Here is a 15,001-nt window from a genome sequence, read left to right as displayed (position 1 = left end):
TATTTAAAAATAGGACCTGAGTGTGGCATGCTCCTTAGTTTACAGTTTAATGTAATATAGCAATTGAAATATCTTGAAATCTCTTTAGATTGTGGTTTTGTAGTACTAGATTTGCTGGATCTAGATTAGTGAAGAACTTTTTCTGAATTTTATAAAGGCCATAGTGTTTATAAATATTCTTATTCATAACTTAGTTTTTAAAGAATAATGTAATAGCCTGGAAACTCTACAGAAGAAAAATATCCGTGTAGTATCTATACTTTGTAAAGATTGTATTCCTTGAATACTGTCACTCAAAGCTATTGCCTGAGAACATTGTAGATCTAACATTACCCTACATTCTCCAATTATTTACTAAGCAGAATTTGCATGTGTATATGGGAAGCATCCAATTAAAAGTAACTGGACCGTTTTTATATGTTCAGAATTGTCCAAAGAAAGCTTGGCTATGAAATTCATGTAGCTAATACTACAGTGATTTCTAAATAGTATCGGGCTGTGTATCAGCTAGTGCTGGAAAACACTAAATTTGGAAAGGGAATTTGCTTTAAAATTTTGACATTATCAAGCAATGAAGAATGAGAAAAATATTAACTCAGTGGATGCTGGAAAGATTTGGTAAAATTAAATATCACTTGATTTTAAATAGACCATGTATGCACAAAAGGTTTTTTTTTTTTAAAGGTAGGAATATACAGAGATTTCCATCTGGGTTTGGAAGTGTGCATCTTTAACCAGTAGGGCTTGAGTTCTTCTCATTAAAATTAGAAACAAAATAAGGAGATTCATCCTTCCTCTAATTTTAATATTGTTCTGGAAGTTTTAACCAGTGTAGTAAGATGTCCCATAGAAATTAGAGGCATTACTACTAGGAATGAGAAGATTTCTGCAAGGAACAGTGACTGTGATTCTATACGTAGCAAGTCAAAGGAGAGGAACTCAATTAAAAATAGTTGCAGTAAAAATTCAATAAAATACTAACAAAAATAAATATAGCTTTCCTTAAGCACTAATTAGATGTGAATGGATTTTTATCTGAAAACAGGAGAAATTATATGAGACTAATGAATCAAGTAAAAGATGTATAGGAAGAATTTTTCAGATATTATTAGAGGAGATATGGTAGACATTTTTAGGTGACTTAAATGATTGACTGTAAAATAAAAATATTGAACCTGGTACTGCTTAACTAAAAAAGTTGTTTTGACTTGTTAAATGATAAAATAGGAATGTAAAGCCATATTAAGTTGGTTTTGGAGATTTGAAAATAATTCATTTATCATTTAATTTGTGTGCTTACAAGTCATTTAATCACTTTGTTTTTTAAAAACCCAGAATAATTATGATTTTGTTGAACTTGCAGTTTTGGTAGATGAACCTCTTATTCATGCAACTACTTATATTCCTTTGATGGATAATGCTAACTCAAATCCTGTGGTGGATAAAAAAGAGGTTATTGATCTGATTAAACCTGACCAAGTAGAAGGGATCCATAAAATTGGGTCTAAAAAATTGAAGACTGAAACCGACAAAGGTAATATACAGAATGTTACAAGCTCTTGTAAAAACACGTTGTTGAGTTTGGTGGGATTGAGTACATCTTTTCATAGGAACAGTGCATTGCAAAAGACTAACAGAATCCTTGTGGTAAAAGATTTATTGGTGAATATTCTAGTCCAGCTTTCTCAGTTTTATAGACCTGGACATGGGAATTTGACTTGCCCAGTGTCCCATTGCTGTTTTGCTATTGGCACTCTTGTTTTCCACTACTATCTCCTATTAGATTTCTAGGCTAAGTCACAACTGCCTTTTTAAGCTTCTAAAGTAGCCGGAGTATTCTTTGGGTCATATGTCCTTGTGAGTGGCAGGTTCTTTTAAGAGGAGGACTTTGATGCCTAAGGTGAGAGCTCTGGGAGAATTGGAGTGGGTGAGACAGGGGTGTTTGTGGATTTTTGGAATGTCAGTAGTGCCTGTTTGTATTTGATTTTTGTAGAATCAAATTTCTTGGAGCTTATTTTCTCATTTGTAAAATTTGATTTATATGTTTCACAATGATTAAATGTGAATATTTTTGAACATATCTGATGTATATACTATTAAATATTAGACACTTATATGAGATTGTTTAAAGTGAGTCCATATTGGCACTTTAGTGATTGATACTTTTTTTCCATCTTTTTTTTATTTTAATTTTTGGTGTGGGTAGGCTCCAGAAATAGAACCCTGGTCTCTGGCATGGCAGGCGAGAATTTTGCCACCAAGCCGCCATTGCATTGCCTACTTTGTTTTCCATCTTGATTGAGTATTTGTTGTGTTTTGACATGAAATGTGAGTCTATTTATCTTGGTTATTGACTTTCTTGGCCAGGGATTCTTGATGATTTGCTGAAGTTACTACCTGTGCTTTTTAAATGCCAACTCCCCCAATCCCCTTTCTTTTTTTTTAAGAAAATGCTGAAGTAAAATTTAAGGATTTTCTTCTGTCCTTGAAGACTATGATGTTTACTGAAGATGAGGCTCTTTGTATTGTAGACCTGCTAAAGGAGAAATCTGGTGTAATACAGGATGCTTTAAAGAAGGTAAGCATGTTTTTAATTTTGGTCACATTTGGTAGTAATGATTAGAATTTCACACTGGACAAGACTGCCGTTAGAATTATTATTATCTACGTCCATCCTTCACACCCCCAAATGCATAGTCAGATCTAAAAATTCTGGAATGCCTTCAGAAATTATTTTATATATCCATATAATTGCTACCCTTATTTAGTTTAGTCAAGTGCCTATTGAGTCATCTAATACTTTGACAAAAGTGACTTTCTTAAGATAAATAAGATGACTTTTATAGGACCTAAGTCATTTGGTATGTGCCTGAATTGAACCTTGCTTTGCTTTGACTAGAACGTGTTGAAGTCAGGGTCAAGTGATTTCTGGTAGCATAAATAGAATATATTTTTAACTGAAGATAGTATCATCCAAACTCCTTGGGAACTTTTATTGTTTCTTATTGCATGTGTGTGTGTAAGTGTAATATTTCCCTTCTGAAAGAAACAATTGAGATAGGTGAAGCCTTGCTATTATGCATGGCCGATTAAAATTTATAAACACACAAAACTCCCATGACTTGATCTCTGTATTCTGGCAAGTCATGCTCACTTTATTATAATGTGCACTGTGTCATTGGAAATGGTCACAGATTTTCACATCTTATGTAGGATAAGCTGACATGGTATCTGGTATTCAGTTTTAGGTAGTTGACTTAACTGTCATTATTCTAAAAATATGGTTAAACACACACACATAACTACTACTGTGCTTTAAAACTTTTGATAACTTCCATTTGTTCTTAATATAAAACCACCCTAGTCAAAGCCATCACTTCTCACCTGAACTCCTGCAGTCGTATCCTAATTGATGTTTCTGCTACCTCTCTTAGCCCTCTGATCTGTTTTTCCCCCACAACTGCAAGGATGACCTTTAAGGGGTAATTTTGGTTATGCTACTGCTTTTAAAAGTTTAACTACCTTTGTCTTTGCTCTTTGAACATAATCCAGATATCTGTGCCTACCTCTTACCATCTCATGCCCCTACTCCCTCACTACATTTCGCTTGTTACTCAGTCTTCTCTGATTCCTCATGTATACTAAATTTTTTTCTGCCTTAAACTGTCCTGTTTTTTCCCCACCCACCCCTCATTTCCCAGATAATTCCCCTGGCTAAATGTGCCTTTATGTCTCGGCTTACGTATTTCCTTTTATTGGGCTAACTTGAACTCCCAGTCTAAATTGTTCTCCCTTCTTTTTCTCGCTCATAGCTCTGTATACTTTTTTTGGGGGGTGGGGGGGTGGAATTCATGGTCTGGTAATCGAACCCGGGTCTTCCACAGGGAAGGCAGACATTCTAATCACTGAACTACCCATGCACCCTTTCTGTACTTCTTATGTTATGGCATTTATCAATATTTAATAAACAGAAATAAGTATATAATTATATTTATTTCTTCCATTAGACTCTTAAGTTCCATGATCCTGTGTTGAGGGCATAGTGTCTGTTTTTGCTCAGTATGGCATTCCTAAGACATATTAAGAGGCACTCAGATATTTAGTTAGTAAGTCTGTCCTACTTCCAAGTATCTAGTGACAATGTGATCTACAAGTTCCTGGTATTTTACAATATAGTATGCTTATTGGAAAGTCTCTGTGTGGTGTCAGCAATGGTCCAGAGAAAACAAGCTATTAGAAGGTTGTCAGTAGAGTAAGGGTAATAACTTTACGTGACTTTGGATACAATGTCATCTCATTCTTTTGCAAGGAACTTCCTTGAAATTTTGATAGAAGAATTTATCCTTTGATTTAATTTACAATAATTGGGTGAGTACAATATCTAAAAAGGGTTCTTGATTATTTATGGGGACTGGTAAAAATTAGCAGGGAAAAGCCTACAGCCGAGGTTACCATCTAGTTTAAAATTATATTGCTTTTTTAAAATATTAAAAATAATTGCTTTGTGTCCCTCTGCTGTGTAAGGATAATACTGTTGGCTTATGGGGGCAAGAGTAGTAATTTTATTGTTTGAGACAGCTTTTAACTTGAGAGACTGGGTAGTAAATCAAAGTCCCTTTTATTTTAGGCAGCTCATGGAGAAAGTTGGGGATTGTAAAAGATTGTGTTTTGAAAAAGAGCTAGTAATTGGAAACTTTTTACATTTTTTCCCCTTCACTGGAGCCATTTTGCTTGGATTAGACCTTTTTATTTGGCTTCTCATAGGATGTACGAGTCTGTTCTCTCATCTGTGGGACTCAGGGCCCTTGTAGGTCCCCTCTATTTTTGAATGACTAGGTAAGTTTAATTTCTTCCTTTTCCCTGAAACTGAGGGCCTAGATAGAGTTTATAGATTTCAGGGGCCCAGAGTAAGTGAACCCTGGTCCCAATTCAGACCAATTCAGAGAGAGCAGGAAGATAAATGCAGGGGCACCGGCAGAGGCAGAGGCTAGAGATAGAGGAGTTGGAGGACTTCCTGACCAATTAGATGTGGTGGCGAAAGAAGAGTCTAGTATGTCTGCTGGTTTTCAATCCTGAGTAACTGGACAGGTTGTGGTGATATTTGTGGACTCTTTGCAGAGAAAGAGAGAATGGAGAATTGTGAAAAATTTTGATATTGTGATATTTCTTTTTTTATTAGTATTTTTATTGGCAAATCTTTATACATAAACATTCCATGCATGGTGTACAATCATTGGCTCACAGTATCATCACATAGTTTTGTATTCATCACCATAATCATTTTTAGAGTATTTTTATCACTTCAAAGAAAAACAAAAGGAAAGAACTCACACATGCCATATCCCTTAACCGTACCTCTCATTGACAACTAGTATTTCATTCTATCCAAATTATTTTACCCCATTCCCCCTGTATTATTTATTTGTTTTTTTAATCCATATTTTTTAGTCATCTTTCCATACCCTGGATAAAAGGAGCATCAGATACAAGGTTTTCACAATTACACAGTCACATTGTAAAAGTTATATCTTTATACAGTCATCTCAAGAATCAAGGCTACTGTAACACAGCTCAACAGTTTCAGGTGCTTCCTTCCAGCCATTCCAGTACACCATAAACTAAAAAGAGAGCTATATAACATATAAGAATAACCTCCAAGATAACCTCTCGACTCTATTTCAAATCTCTCAGCCACTAAAACTTAATTTTGTCTCATTTCTCTTTCCCCTTTTGGTCAAGAAGACTTCACAATCCTATGATGCCAGGTTTCAGCAAATCCCAGGAGTTCTGTCCCATGTTACTGGGAAGATTTACACCTCTGGGCCTCATGCCTCATGTAGTAGGGAGGGCAGCGAGTTCACCTGCTGAGTTGGCTTAGAGAGAGAGAGAGGCCACATCTGATCAAAGAAAGAGGTTCTCTGGGTCTAATTTTAAGTAGGCTTAGCCTGTCTTTTGCAGGAATAAGTTTCAGAGGCACAAACCCCAAGACTGAGGGCTTGGCCTAATTAATTTGGTTGTCCTTAACACTTGCGAGAATATCAGCAATTCTCCAAATGGGGAAGTTGGATATTTCCTCCTTTTTCCCCAGTCCTCCAAGGGAACTTTGCAAATACTTCTTTCTTTACTGCTGAAATTATTGTGGATATATCTGGACATCATACTAACCTTACAAATCAACAAGATCTCATGCCCTATTTAATATTCCAGGTACTTAGGGTGTTCAACTGAGCTAACCGTACAAGTTAAATTAAGTAATGCATTTCCAAAATATAAATTTTGCACCAAATAAGTATCTCTCCTTTTGGCCTCACACAGAAGTTGAAGTTGTAAAATACTTTACCCTGTATTCTGATCTGCGCCAGGCCTGTCTAGATCAGCTTCATTCATACCTTTACTCAAAGTCTGATACCTTTTTCAACTCTTTCTAAATAGTTCATGTATGGGGTACTGCTGACTTTTCATAGCTTCAGAGGTCTAACTCTGAGTCTCAGTTTCATGTAAATTCCTGAAGTTTCTGGGAATGACCAGGTTATATACAAACAACTCATTATCTCAGAATTGAGAAATAACAATGTCAACTCCTGAATGTATGTAACTGCTGTAAGAGCTTACCATATAGGATCCTTTACAATAGGCACCAACCTGATAACCCATGTTCTCGACTTTAGTTCACTGAGCTTTTATGTTATAGTAAGTCCTTATGAATGAGGCATGATAGTATTTGTCTTCCTGTTTCTGCGATTTGATTCAACATACAGTTGAATGCCTCCTAACTTCATTTCTTCTTGTGGCTGCTCAGTCTATTGTATATATAAACCACAGTTCCGTCTTCCATTCCTCAGTCATTGAACCCTTAGGCCACCTCCATCCATTGTGTATCTGGAACACTGCCGCCATAAACCCTAGTGTGCAAATGTCTGTTTGCATTGGGGTTGCAAGAACATATGGCAACCCCACCTCTAGTCTCCTGTGGAACCACCGTACTGCCCTCCAAAGGGCTGCACCTCTCAGTTTTCCTGCCGACAGTGAATAGGTACATCTCTTTTTCCGTATTTCCTCTAGCATTTGTTTCTCTCTATTCATTTTTTAAGTTTTATTTGCATGTGATCTAATCTTTTTCTTCCACAAAGAATCCATATCTCTCACCACCACCCCTCACCTGTTGTCATAACGGTTGTGGCAGTTCTTAACATCAACTGAGTGGAGGTGGTCATTTCACAGTTGATATGTATTTCTCTGAAGTTGAAAGAATGCAGTGGGAGTGATATAGGAAAGTAATCTATTAACAGTACATATGATATATATTAGGTCAGGGAGTAACAAGAAAGCTCCATTATGAACCCTGAGAAACACCAGCATTTGAAGGGCAGGGGAAGATGGTACAAAGGATACTGAAGAGGAGCAGAAGGAGGTGGAACACTAGGAGACAATAGAATCACAGGAGCTCAGGGAAGATGAAGAGTTCTGGCATGGGGATGGGGAGGTGATATACTTGATATGCTCTAGAGGAATCAAGAAGGATGAGGACTGAAAAACTGGATTTGATACACTTTAGTGAAAGCAGTTTCATTGGAATTCTAGACTGTGAATAAGTGATATATAATAAAGAATGGAAAAGATGGCAGTGAGTGTTGATTGTGAATAAGCTGAAATGGGAAGGAGAAAATACAGTAAAAGTTGGAAGGGGTACAGAGTTGGAAAAATGTTACGTTGTGTGTATGTATGCACATGTCCTTGTGTTAATTAAGAAACTTGTGGCTCACATTTTGTAGAGTGTAGGTTAAGATCCTGAACTCTAGAGTTAGATTTCCTAAATTCACATCTTGAGTTATGCTACTTTGAGCTTTGTAAGTTACTTAACTTCAATGTTTCAGTTTCCCCATCTCTAAAATGGTGGTGATAATGTTTCTGAGAATTAAATGAGATATTGCATGTTAGGAGTTTAGAGTTTCTAGAAGTTGGTAAGGTAAAAAATGTTAACTGTTAATACGATTACTGGTAAGAAAATGTTGGTATTTATTTAATTATTTTGGTTGATTTTTTTTTTCTTTTAGTGGTCTTTAAATGTACTTGCCTCAGTTATGTGATTTTCAGCTTTCAATTATTAACTGATTTAACCTCATACTGTGTAACTGGAGGAAGACTATCTACTTAAATTTTTTCAACCTTCCGTTTTTCCTTTCCCTCTCAAATTTTGTAAATTATAGTGTTCCTGTTTATATTTGTAATATTTAAAATGTTGTTCTGTGACTATAACTTCCAGGTTTGGTTTAGTTTTAGTTCTGTAGTTTAATGGGTTTAAAGCCTTATACCACTTATTTCGTCATAGCCTTTTTATTCATTTCTTGGTTGGCTGAAGTTGTTTTTTCTGGAATTTCTTGAAGAAGGGCTCATGGAAACTATATTCCTTAAATTCTGGCAAGTTGAATTGCTTCTTCATTTGCCTTTATACTTGAATTATATTTTAGAGGAATATAAATACTGTTCCTAGGTTTTGCTTTCTTTCCTGGAATTTTGCTTGCATTGCTTTATTATTCCGTACATTCATAATGCTGGGTAGAGGCTGAGACTAGCCTGAATTTTGTTCTTATCTATTTTTGTCACACCACACAGCCACATAAAAGTATCCTTTGGCAATCAATGAAGTGTTTATTATTTATTGAATTTTTCCTGTGTTTGCTGGAACTGTATAAACATCAAGTTGCTTTGAAGCATAGTGATTTTACTATAATATGGCTTGGCATTGCTCCACTATCAATTTACCTTTGGTTGCAGCATGTCTTTTCCATCATTATATTCAAGTCAACTTTTATTTCTGAAAAGTTTATATAATATCCATTATTTCAGTTCTTTTAAGGACAGCAATTAAGCAGATGTTGGGTCTCTTTTCCTTATATTTTAGCCCTTTTCTTAAAAAAAGCAAACTTTATTTCCACTTTTTAAAATTTATTTTTGTCAATCCTGGTCTCTATGGATGCTACTTTGTTTTCAGCAGCATGTCTTTTCCTTTTGCTGCTTCTAATTGGATTGTATTTCTGGGATAATGTTATTTTTACTTCCATTTTGGATTTTGCCCCGTCATATTCATCTCATTCAGGGCTCTCATTTCTTCTCTTCTTTTTTCTTGTGTGTCTGCTCTTGCCTGTTGTTTTCCAGACATGATTGCTCTATTAGGTTTTTAAAAATCATTGTGATATTTTTTTTAATCACAATTTTTATCTGCTCCTTAACAGCCTCTTTCTGATGATTGTTTTTCACCTGCCATTTATTTTTCCTTGTTATTTTCCTTACTGCCTTATTCCTCTTCCTCTCTTGGGTCATCTCTGTGCTGGAGGTTGATAATGATGACGGGCCAATGCTGGTTGGTGTTCTCCTTGGGGTTGTGCTTGTAAATGAATTCTTTTTGTGTTAGCTTTTTTCTAAATAACAGATTAGGGACCTTGTAGGTTCTCACTACAGGAATTCTCTCCTCACTGACTAACTGTTCTCCTTGAGTAACGTTTGCGTGATTTCTTCTACCTTCTTCCTTCTTCTTGAGACTACCTCCCAAGAAAGTTTCTGCTTCTAATCCTGATGTCACTGGGGATTATTGATTTTGCCTTTTGGAATATGCCTGTTAATTTAGAGAACTATGCTTCTATGGCATCTCTGTAGCCTTGTGTGTATTGTGTCAGGGTTATTGAGGACCTTTGTTTGATCTTCATTGCTTTTGACAGTCTTTCCTGATACTATGCTTTGGGATTACAGGTGATACACTTTCGTTGGAGATAGTTTGCATTTTGGTTTCTTATTTTCTCTTTTGATCATAGGAAATGAAGAAGAAAATTGGGTTTAAAAGTCCTATAATTCTTTGTAAAATCTGTTTCATGATTGGTAGGTATCATGAAATATATAATGGCTTCTGGATGCTATTTTGGAATATATAATGGCTTCTGACAGGTATTTTACAGTCATTCTACTTTATGTGTCGTAGAGAATACTGCATTGGCCCAATAACGCTTGATGTTAGATACATCATTTTCATTAGTCCATGTTAACTATTACTCATTCTTTATTGACTTCTCAATTGTAGTCTAGTAAAGGAGAATTGACTGCACTTGTACATCAGCTTCAAGAAAAAGAGAAACTCCTTGCTGCTACTAAGGAAGATGTTGTTGCTGCAAAGGATCGGTGTAAGCAGTTAGCCCAGGTATGAGCTTATATTCAAGGGATGTATCTCCTGAAGAAGCACATGAAAGTTTTCAGAAATTGTTCATAATTCCCGATTTAACTATTTGTGTAATAAATTTATACTTAATAAAATAGTCATTTTCTTAAAGAATTTTGATTTTGGGGGGAGGGGATCTCAGACTTTATGATATTTTAGCTTTCAGTTGAATTATGAATTTAAAACAGTACTTATAAATATCCTGGTTTCAGAATAGCTGAAGCAGTTGGACATTGGGAATATGTTTTAACTGGATCTGACCTAGAACTGTTTTTAAAGAAGCACAAAACTCAGTGTGATCTTACTTATATCCAATTTATGGGATAAATATGAAGCTCTTATATAGGTAATTTATTTATGGAGGTTCTCTTGATAATTATTAAGTCATTGAAGTCTTCAAACCCAGGAATTTTAGTCTGAGAGGTAGAAAAGACCTTACAAACCATCATGTAGACCTAGAGAACATAATTGAAACTCTATAGAAAATATCTCACTTCCTCTGAATTCTTGCTTCTCTGTTTTTGAGACTAGGTACAATAAAGTAAATGAGGTTTATTATGAATTATTCACCTATTCCTCGATGACGTTATGAGAATAGCCTTGTTTGAATACAAATTGTTTATGTGCATGTTTGAAGCAAGTAAAACAAACAAAAAAAATCAGTTGAAAGGCTTTGCCCGATTAAGATTACTAAAATAAGCAGATTTCTTTAAGATTAGAAGCTTTCATATAGTTTTATATAATTATAGTATTCTGATCATATTCCTTTAAAAATTGAAAAGAACTGTATTTACTTTGTGGTAATTCATTGACCTGTACAATTAAGATTTGTGTAATTTTTTCCTGGATGTAAAATACATCAATAACAACATTTACAAATAGAAAAGAATCAAATTTTTTTTTAACTTTTTTTTATTGTATAATATAATGTATGAACAAAGCAAAGAAGGGAAAAAAATAATAGTTTTCAAAGCACTCTTTAACAAGTAGTTGCAGGGCAAGTTCTAGAGTTTTTCGTGGGCTACTGTACTATCATTTCAGATTTTTCCTTCTAGATGCTCCAGAACATTGGAGGCTAGAAGGAATAAATATTTTTTTATCATCACAATCGACGTTTTTTTCTTTTTTGTGAAAAACAGCATACATACAAAAAAACAATAAATTTCAGAGCACAGCACAACAATTAGTTGTCTAACAGATTTCAGAGTTTGATATGGGTTACAATGCCACAATTTTAGGTTTTACTAGCTGCTCTAAGAATAAAAGAAATACCAGTATAATGATTGAGCAGTCATATTTGTTTGTTAAACCCTACCTTCTCTGTATAACTCCACCATCATCTTTGATCTTTCTCCCACTCTTTAGGGATATTTGGGCTGTGCCCATTTTAACTTGTTCATATTGGAATGGGCTGTGGATAATATGGGATAGGGGAGGGAACAATTCAAACAGTTTTTTTTTTCTTTTTGAGTGAAAAATACTGTCAGTCTCTTTCTTTTTTCTTTAATTTTTTATTAATAAAATCGATCAACATACAATGTGAACATTCTTAACATATGAACATTCCATACTTGGTGTGCAATCAGTGGCTCACAATATCATCATATAGTTGTATATTCATCACCATGGTCATTTCTCAGACCATTTACATCACTCCAGAAAAAGAAATAAAAAGAAAAAACTCATGCATACCATACCCCTTACTCCTCCCTCTCATTGACCACTAGTATTTCCCTCTACCCTATTTACTTTAACATTTGTTATTTATTTTTATTCCATATTTTTTACTCATCTGACCATACTGTAGATAAAAGGAGCATCAGAACAAGGTTTTCACAATCACACGGTCACATTGCGAAAGCTGTATCATTATACAGTCTTAAAGAAACATGGCTATTGAATACAGCTCTATAGTTTTAGATACTTCCCTCTAGCTTGTCTAATAAACCTTAAACTGAAAAGGGTTTATCTATATAATGTATAAGAATAACCTCCAGGATAACCTCTCGACTCTATTTGAAACTCTCAGCCATTGATACTTTATTTTGTCTCATTTCGCTCTTCTCCCTTTTGGTCAAGAAGGTTTTCTCAATCCCTTGATGCTGAGTCCCAACTCGTTCTAGGATTTCCGTCCCACAGTGCCAGGAAGGCCCACACCCCTGGGAATCATGTGCCACACACAGAGGGGGAGGGCAGTGGGTTTGCTTGCCGTGTTGGGTGAGAGGCCACATCTGAGCAAAAGAGGTTCTCTGGGGGTGACTCTTAGGCCAGATTTTAAGTAGGCTTAGCCTATCCTTTGTAGGGATATGTTTCATATGAACAAACCCCAAGATTGAGGGTTCACTGTATTGATTTTGTTGTTCTCACTGCTTGTGAAAATATCAGGCCTTTTCCATATGGGGAAGTTGAAACTTCCCTCTTAATGAATCAATTTTTAAAGGCAACTATAAATGACAGAAATTAAAAATTTTGTCAGTTTCTTAGAATAGAGGACATAGACTAATCATTCTTTTTTTTTTTTTAACTTTTTTTATTGTATATTATAGCATATATACAAAGCAAAGAAATAAAAAAGCAATAGTTTTCAAAGCACTCTTCAAAAAGTGGTTACAGGATAGGTCCCAGAGTTTGTCATGGGCTGCCATACGATCCTCTCATATTTTTCCTTCTAGCTGCTCCAGAGTATAGGAGGCTAGAGGGCTTAAATACGTATTTATCATCACAATCAACTTTTTTGGTGAACAATAGCATATATACAAAAAACTATAAATTTCCAAGCACAGCACCACAGTTAGCTATAGACTATATTTCAGATGTTGGCATGGTTTTTACAATTCTTAGGTTCTTACTTCTAGCTGCTCTACAGTACTGGAGACTGAAAGAGATATTTTAATGATTCAGCATTCATATTCATTTGTTAAGTCCTATCTTCTATGTATAATTCCACCATCACCTTCGATCTTTCTATGCCTCTCATTGGGGTTCTTTGGGCTATGGCAATTCTAAATTTTTTATATTGGAAGGGTCTGTCAGTAATATGGGGCAGGGAGATGGAACTATCTGATGTTCTGGAGAGGCTGGGCTAGGTTTCAGGACTTATCTGGACCAAGGACCCATCTGGAGGTTGTAGGTTTCTGGCAAGTTACTCTAGTGTCTAGAACCCTTGTGGAATCTTATAAATTGCCCTAGGTGTTCTTTAGCATTGGCTGGAATGGTCCTGGTAAGGAGTTGGCAGATTATGAGCAGTAGCAAAGTCTACCTGAAGCAGAGAGAGTAGCCTCTTGACTCTATTTGAACTCTCTCTGCCACTGGTACTTTATTCATTACACTTCTTTTCCCCCTTTTGATCAGGATGTAATTGTTGATCCCATGGTGCCAGGCCTGGATTCATCCCTGGGAGTCCTCCCTCGTAGCTAGGGAGACTTTCACCCTTGAATTGGACAAATCATTCTTGCAGATAACTTTTAAATTGCTTGTTTTTTTTTTTTGTTGTTGTTTTCAGTTTGATAAAATTTGTCCTAGGGGTTTTTAATAAGCAAGTGCTTACTGTTTCATGATTATTTTACGGAAATTAAAGATGTTTTATTATTGTTCATAGGCTTATAATACTTTTTATTTTAATTTATTTATTTTAGGCTTATAATCCTTTTTAAATAATTTTTTTCATAATTTCTTTTCTGGTTTACTCTTCTAGGAAATGATGGCAGAGAAGGAAAGAAGCAGTGTGGTTATAGCAAGGATGAAAGATCGGATTGGAACATTAGAGAAAGAACACAATGTATTTCAAAACAAAATGCATGTCAGTTACCAAGAGACTCAACAGATGCAGATGAAGGTATATTTTCATTCTTTAAACTAAAAATGAAACATTTGCTTTCATTTAATCAGCAAAGTTGAAGTGCCTAATATGTGCAAGGCCCTGTGCTGAGCCATCTGGATATAGTGGCTAGTTAAACTCAGTTCCTGTCTTTAAGCCGTAAGCAACATTTCTAGGTGGTATTGAGATGGGGAGGCTGAAAACAGACAAGTAAATACATGAATAATAGAGATAAGCCATGAGTGCTTTGGGACCTGGGGTTATGAGAAGTGGCAAAGAAAAGGGTTGGTATGAAAAGTCTCTGGGTTGAACCTTTAAACAATTAGGTGTTGTCAGGTGAAAGAGTAAAGGAGTGGATATGTGGTATGGAACAGTGGAACAGTGGTTCTTAAACACTGAGGGTGTGATATCCCTGGTTTCGTCCCTAGAGATGTTGGTTTAGTGGATCTAGTTTGGGACTCAGGATTGAACTTCTTAATGAGCATACCCCAGGTATTTCCAGTACAAGTTGTCCTATGATAACAGTTTGTGAGGAATACAGTGAGAATTGTGGTATTTGGGACTGAGGACTGGAATGAATAAGAGAAGATGTAGAGAAGTGAATAGGGGCTTCCTCTCAAAGGGACTTTTATATCTGAAGAGTGGGAGTCAGAAAAAAGAGTTTGAACAGTTCAGCAGCATGATTATAATAGTATATTTAATTATTACTTTGGCAACACTGTGGAGAGTGGAAGAAGGTGTCGTTTAGAAGGCTTTTGCAGGAATCCAAGCCAGAGAGCTAAAATCAGGTGTTGATGAGGGGATGAGTTTGAGTGATACAAAAAGAGTTTGTTAGATAGGGCTTGGTGAAAATCTGTTCTAGTTTGCTAGTTGCCAGAACGCAGCACACCAGAGACGGATTGGCTTTTAATAAAAGGGGATTTATTTCATTAGTTCTTCAGAGGAAAGGCAGCTAACTTTGATCTGAGGTTCTTTCT

At 35.6% G+C, this 15,001-nt stretch overlaps 1 protein-coding gene across 13 annotated transcripts in view; it reads left to right on the top strand.

The window, feature by feature from the left end:
• KTN1 (kinectin 1) overlaps window positions 1-15,001 on the top strand; it is a 191,895-nt gene that overhangs the window by 79,463 nt on the left and 97,431 nt on the right. For all 13 annotated transcript variants that reach the window (XM_077122550.1, XM_077122551.1, XM_077122562.1 and 10 more), the window contains 4 exons: window positions 1,364-1,534; window positions 2,448-2,578; window positions 10,073-10,189; window positions 13,902-14,042. In XM_077122550.1, the coding sequence (XP_076978665.1) occupies window positions 1,364-1,534; window positions 2,448-2,578; window positions 10,073-10,189; window positions 13,902-14,042 (560 nt within the window). The remainder of the gene's footprint in view (window positions 1-1,363; window positions 1,535-2,447; window positions 2,579-10,072; window positions 10,190-13,901; window positions 14,043-15,001) is intronic.

The sequence above is a fragment of the Tamandua tetradactyla genome, chromosome 12, assembly GCF_023851605.1.
Source record: "Tamandua tetradactyla isolate mTamTet1 chromosome 12, mTamTet1.pri, whole genome shotgun sequence".
In the NCBI taxonomy this organism is placed as follows: domain Eukaryota; kingdom Metazoa; phylum Chordata; class Mammalia; order Pilosa; family Myrmecophagidae; genus Tamandua; species Tamandua tetradactyla.
Note: the sequence above shows the minus strand (reverse complement) of the source record. Positions and strands in the feature narration are given on the sequence as shown.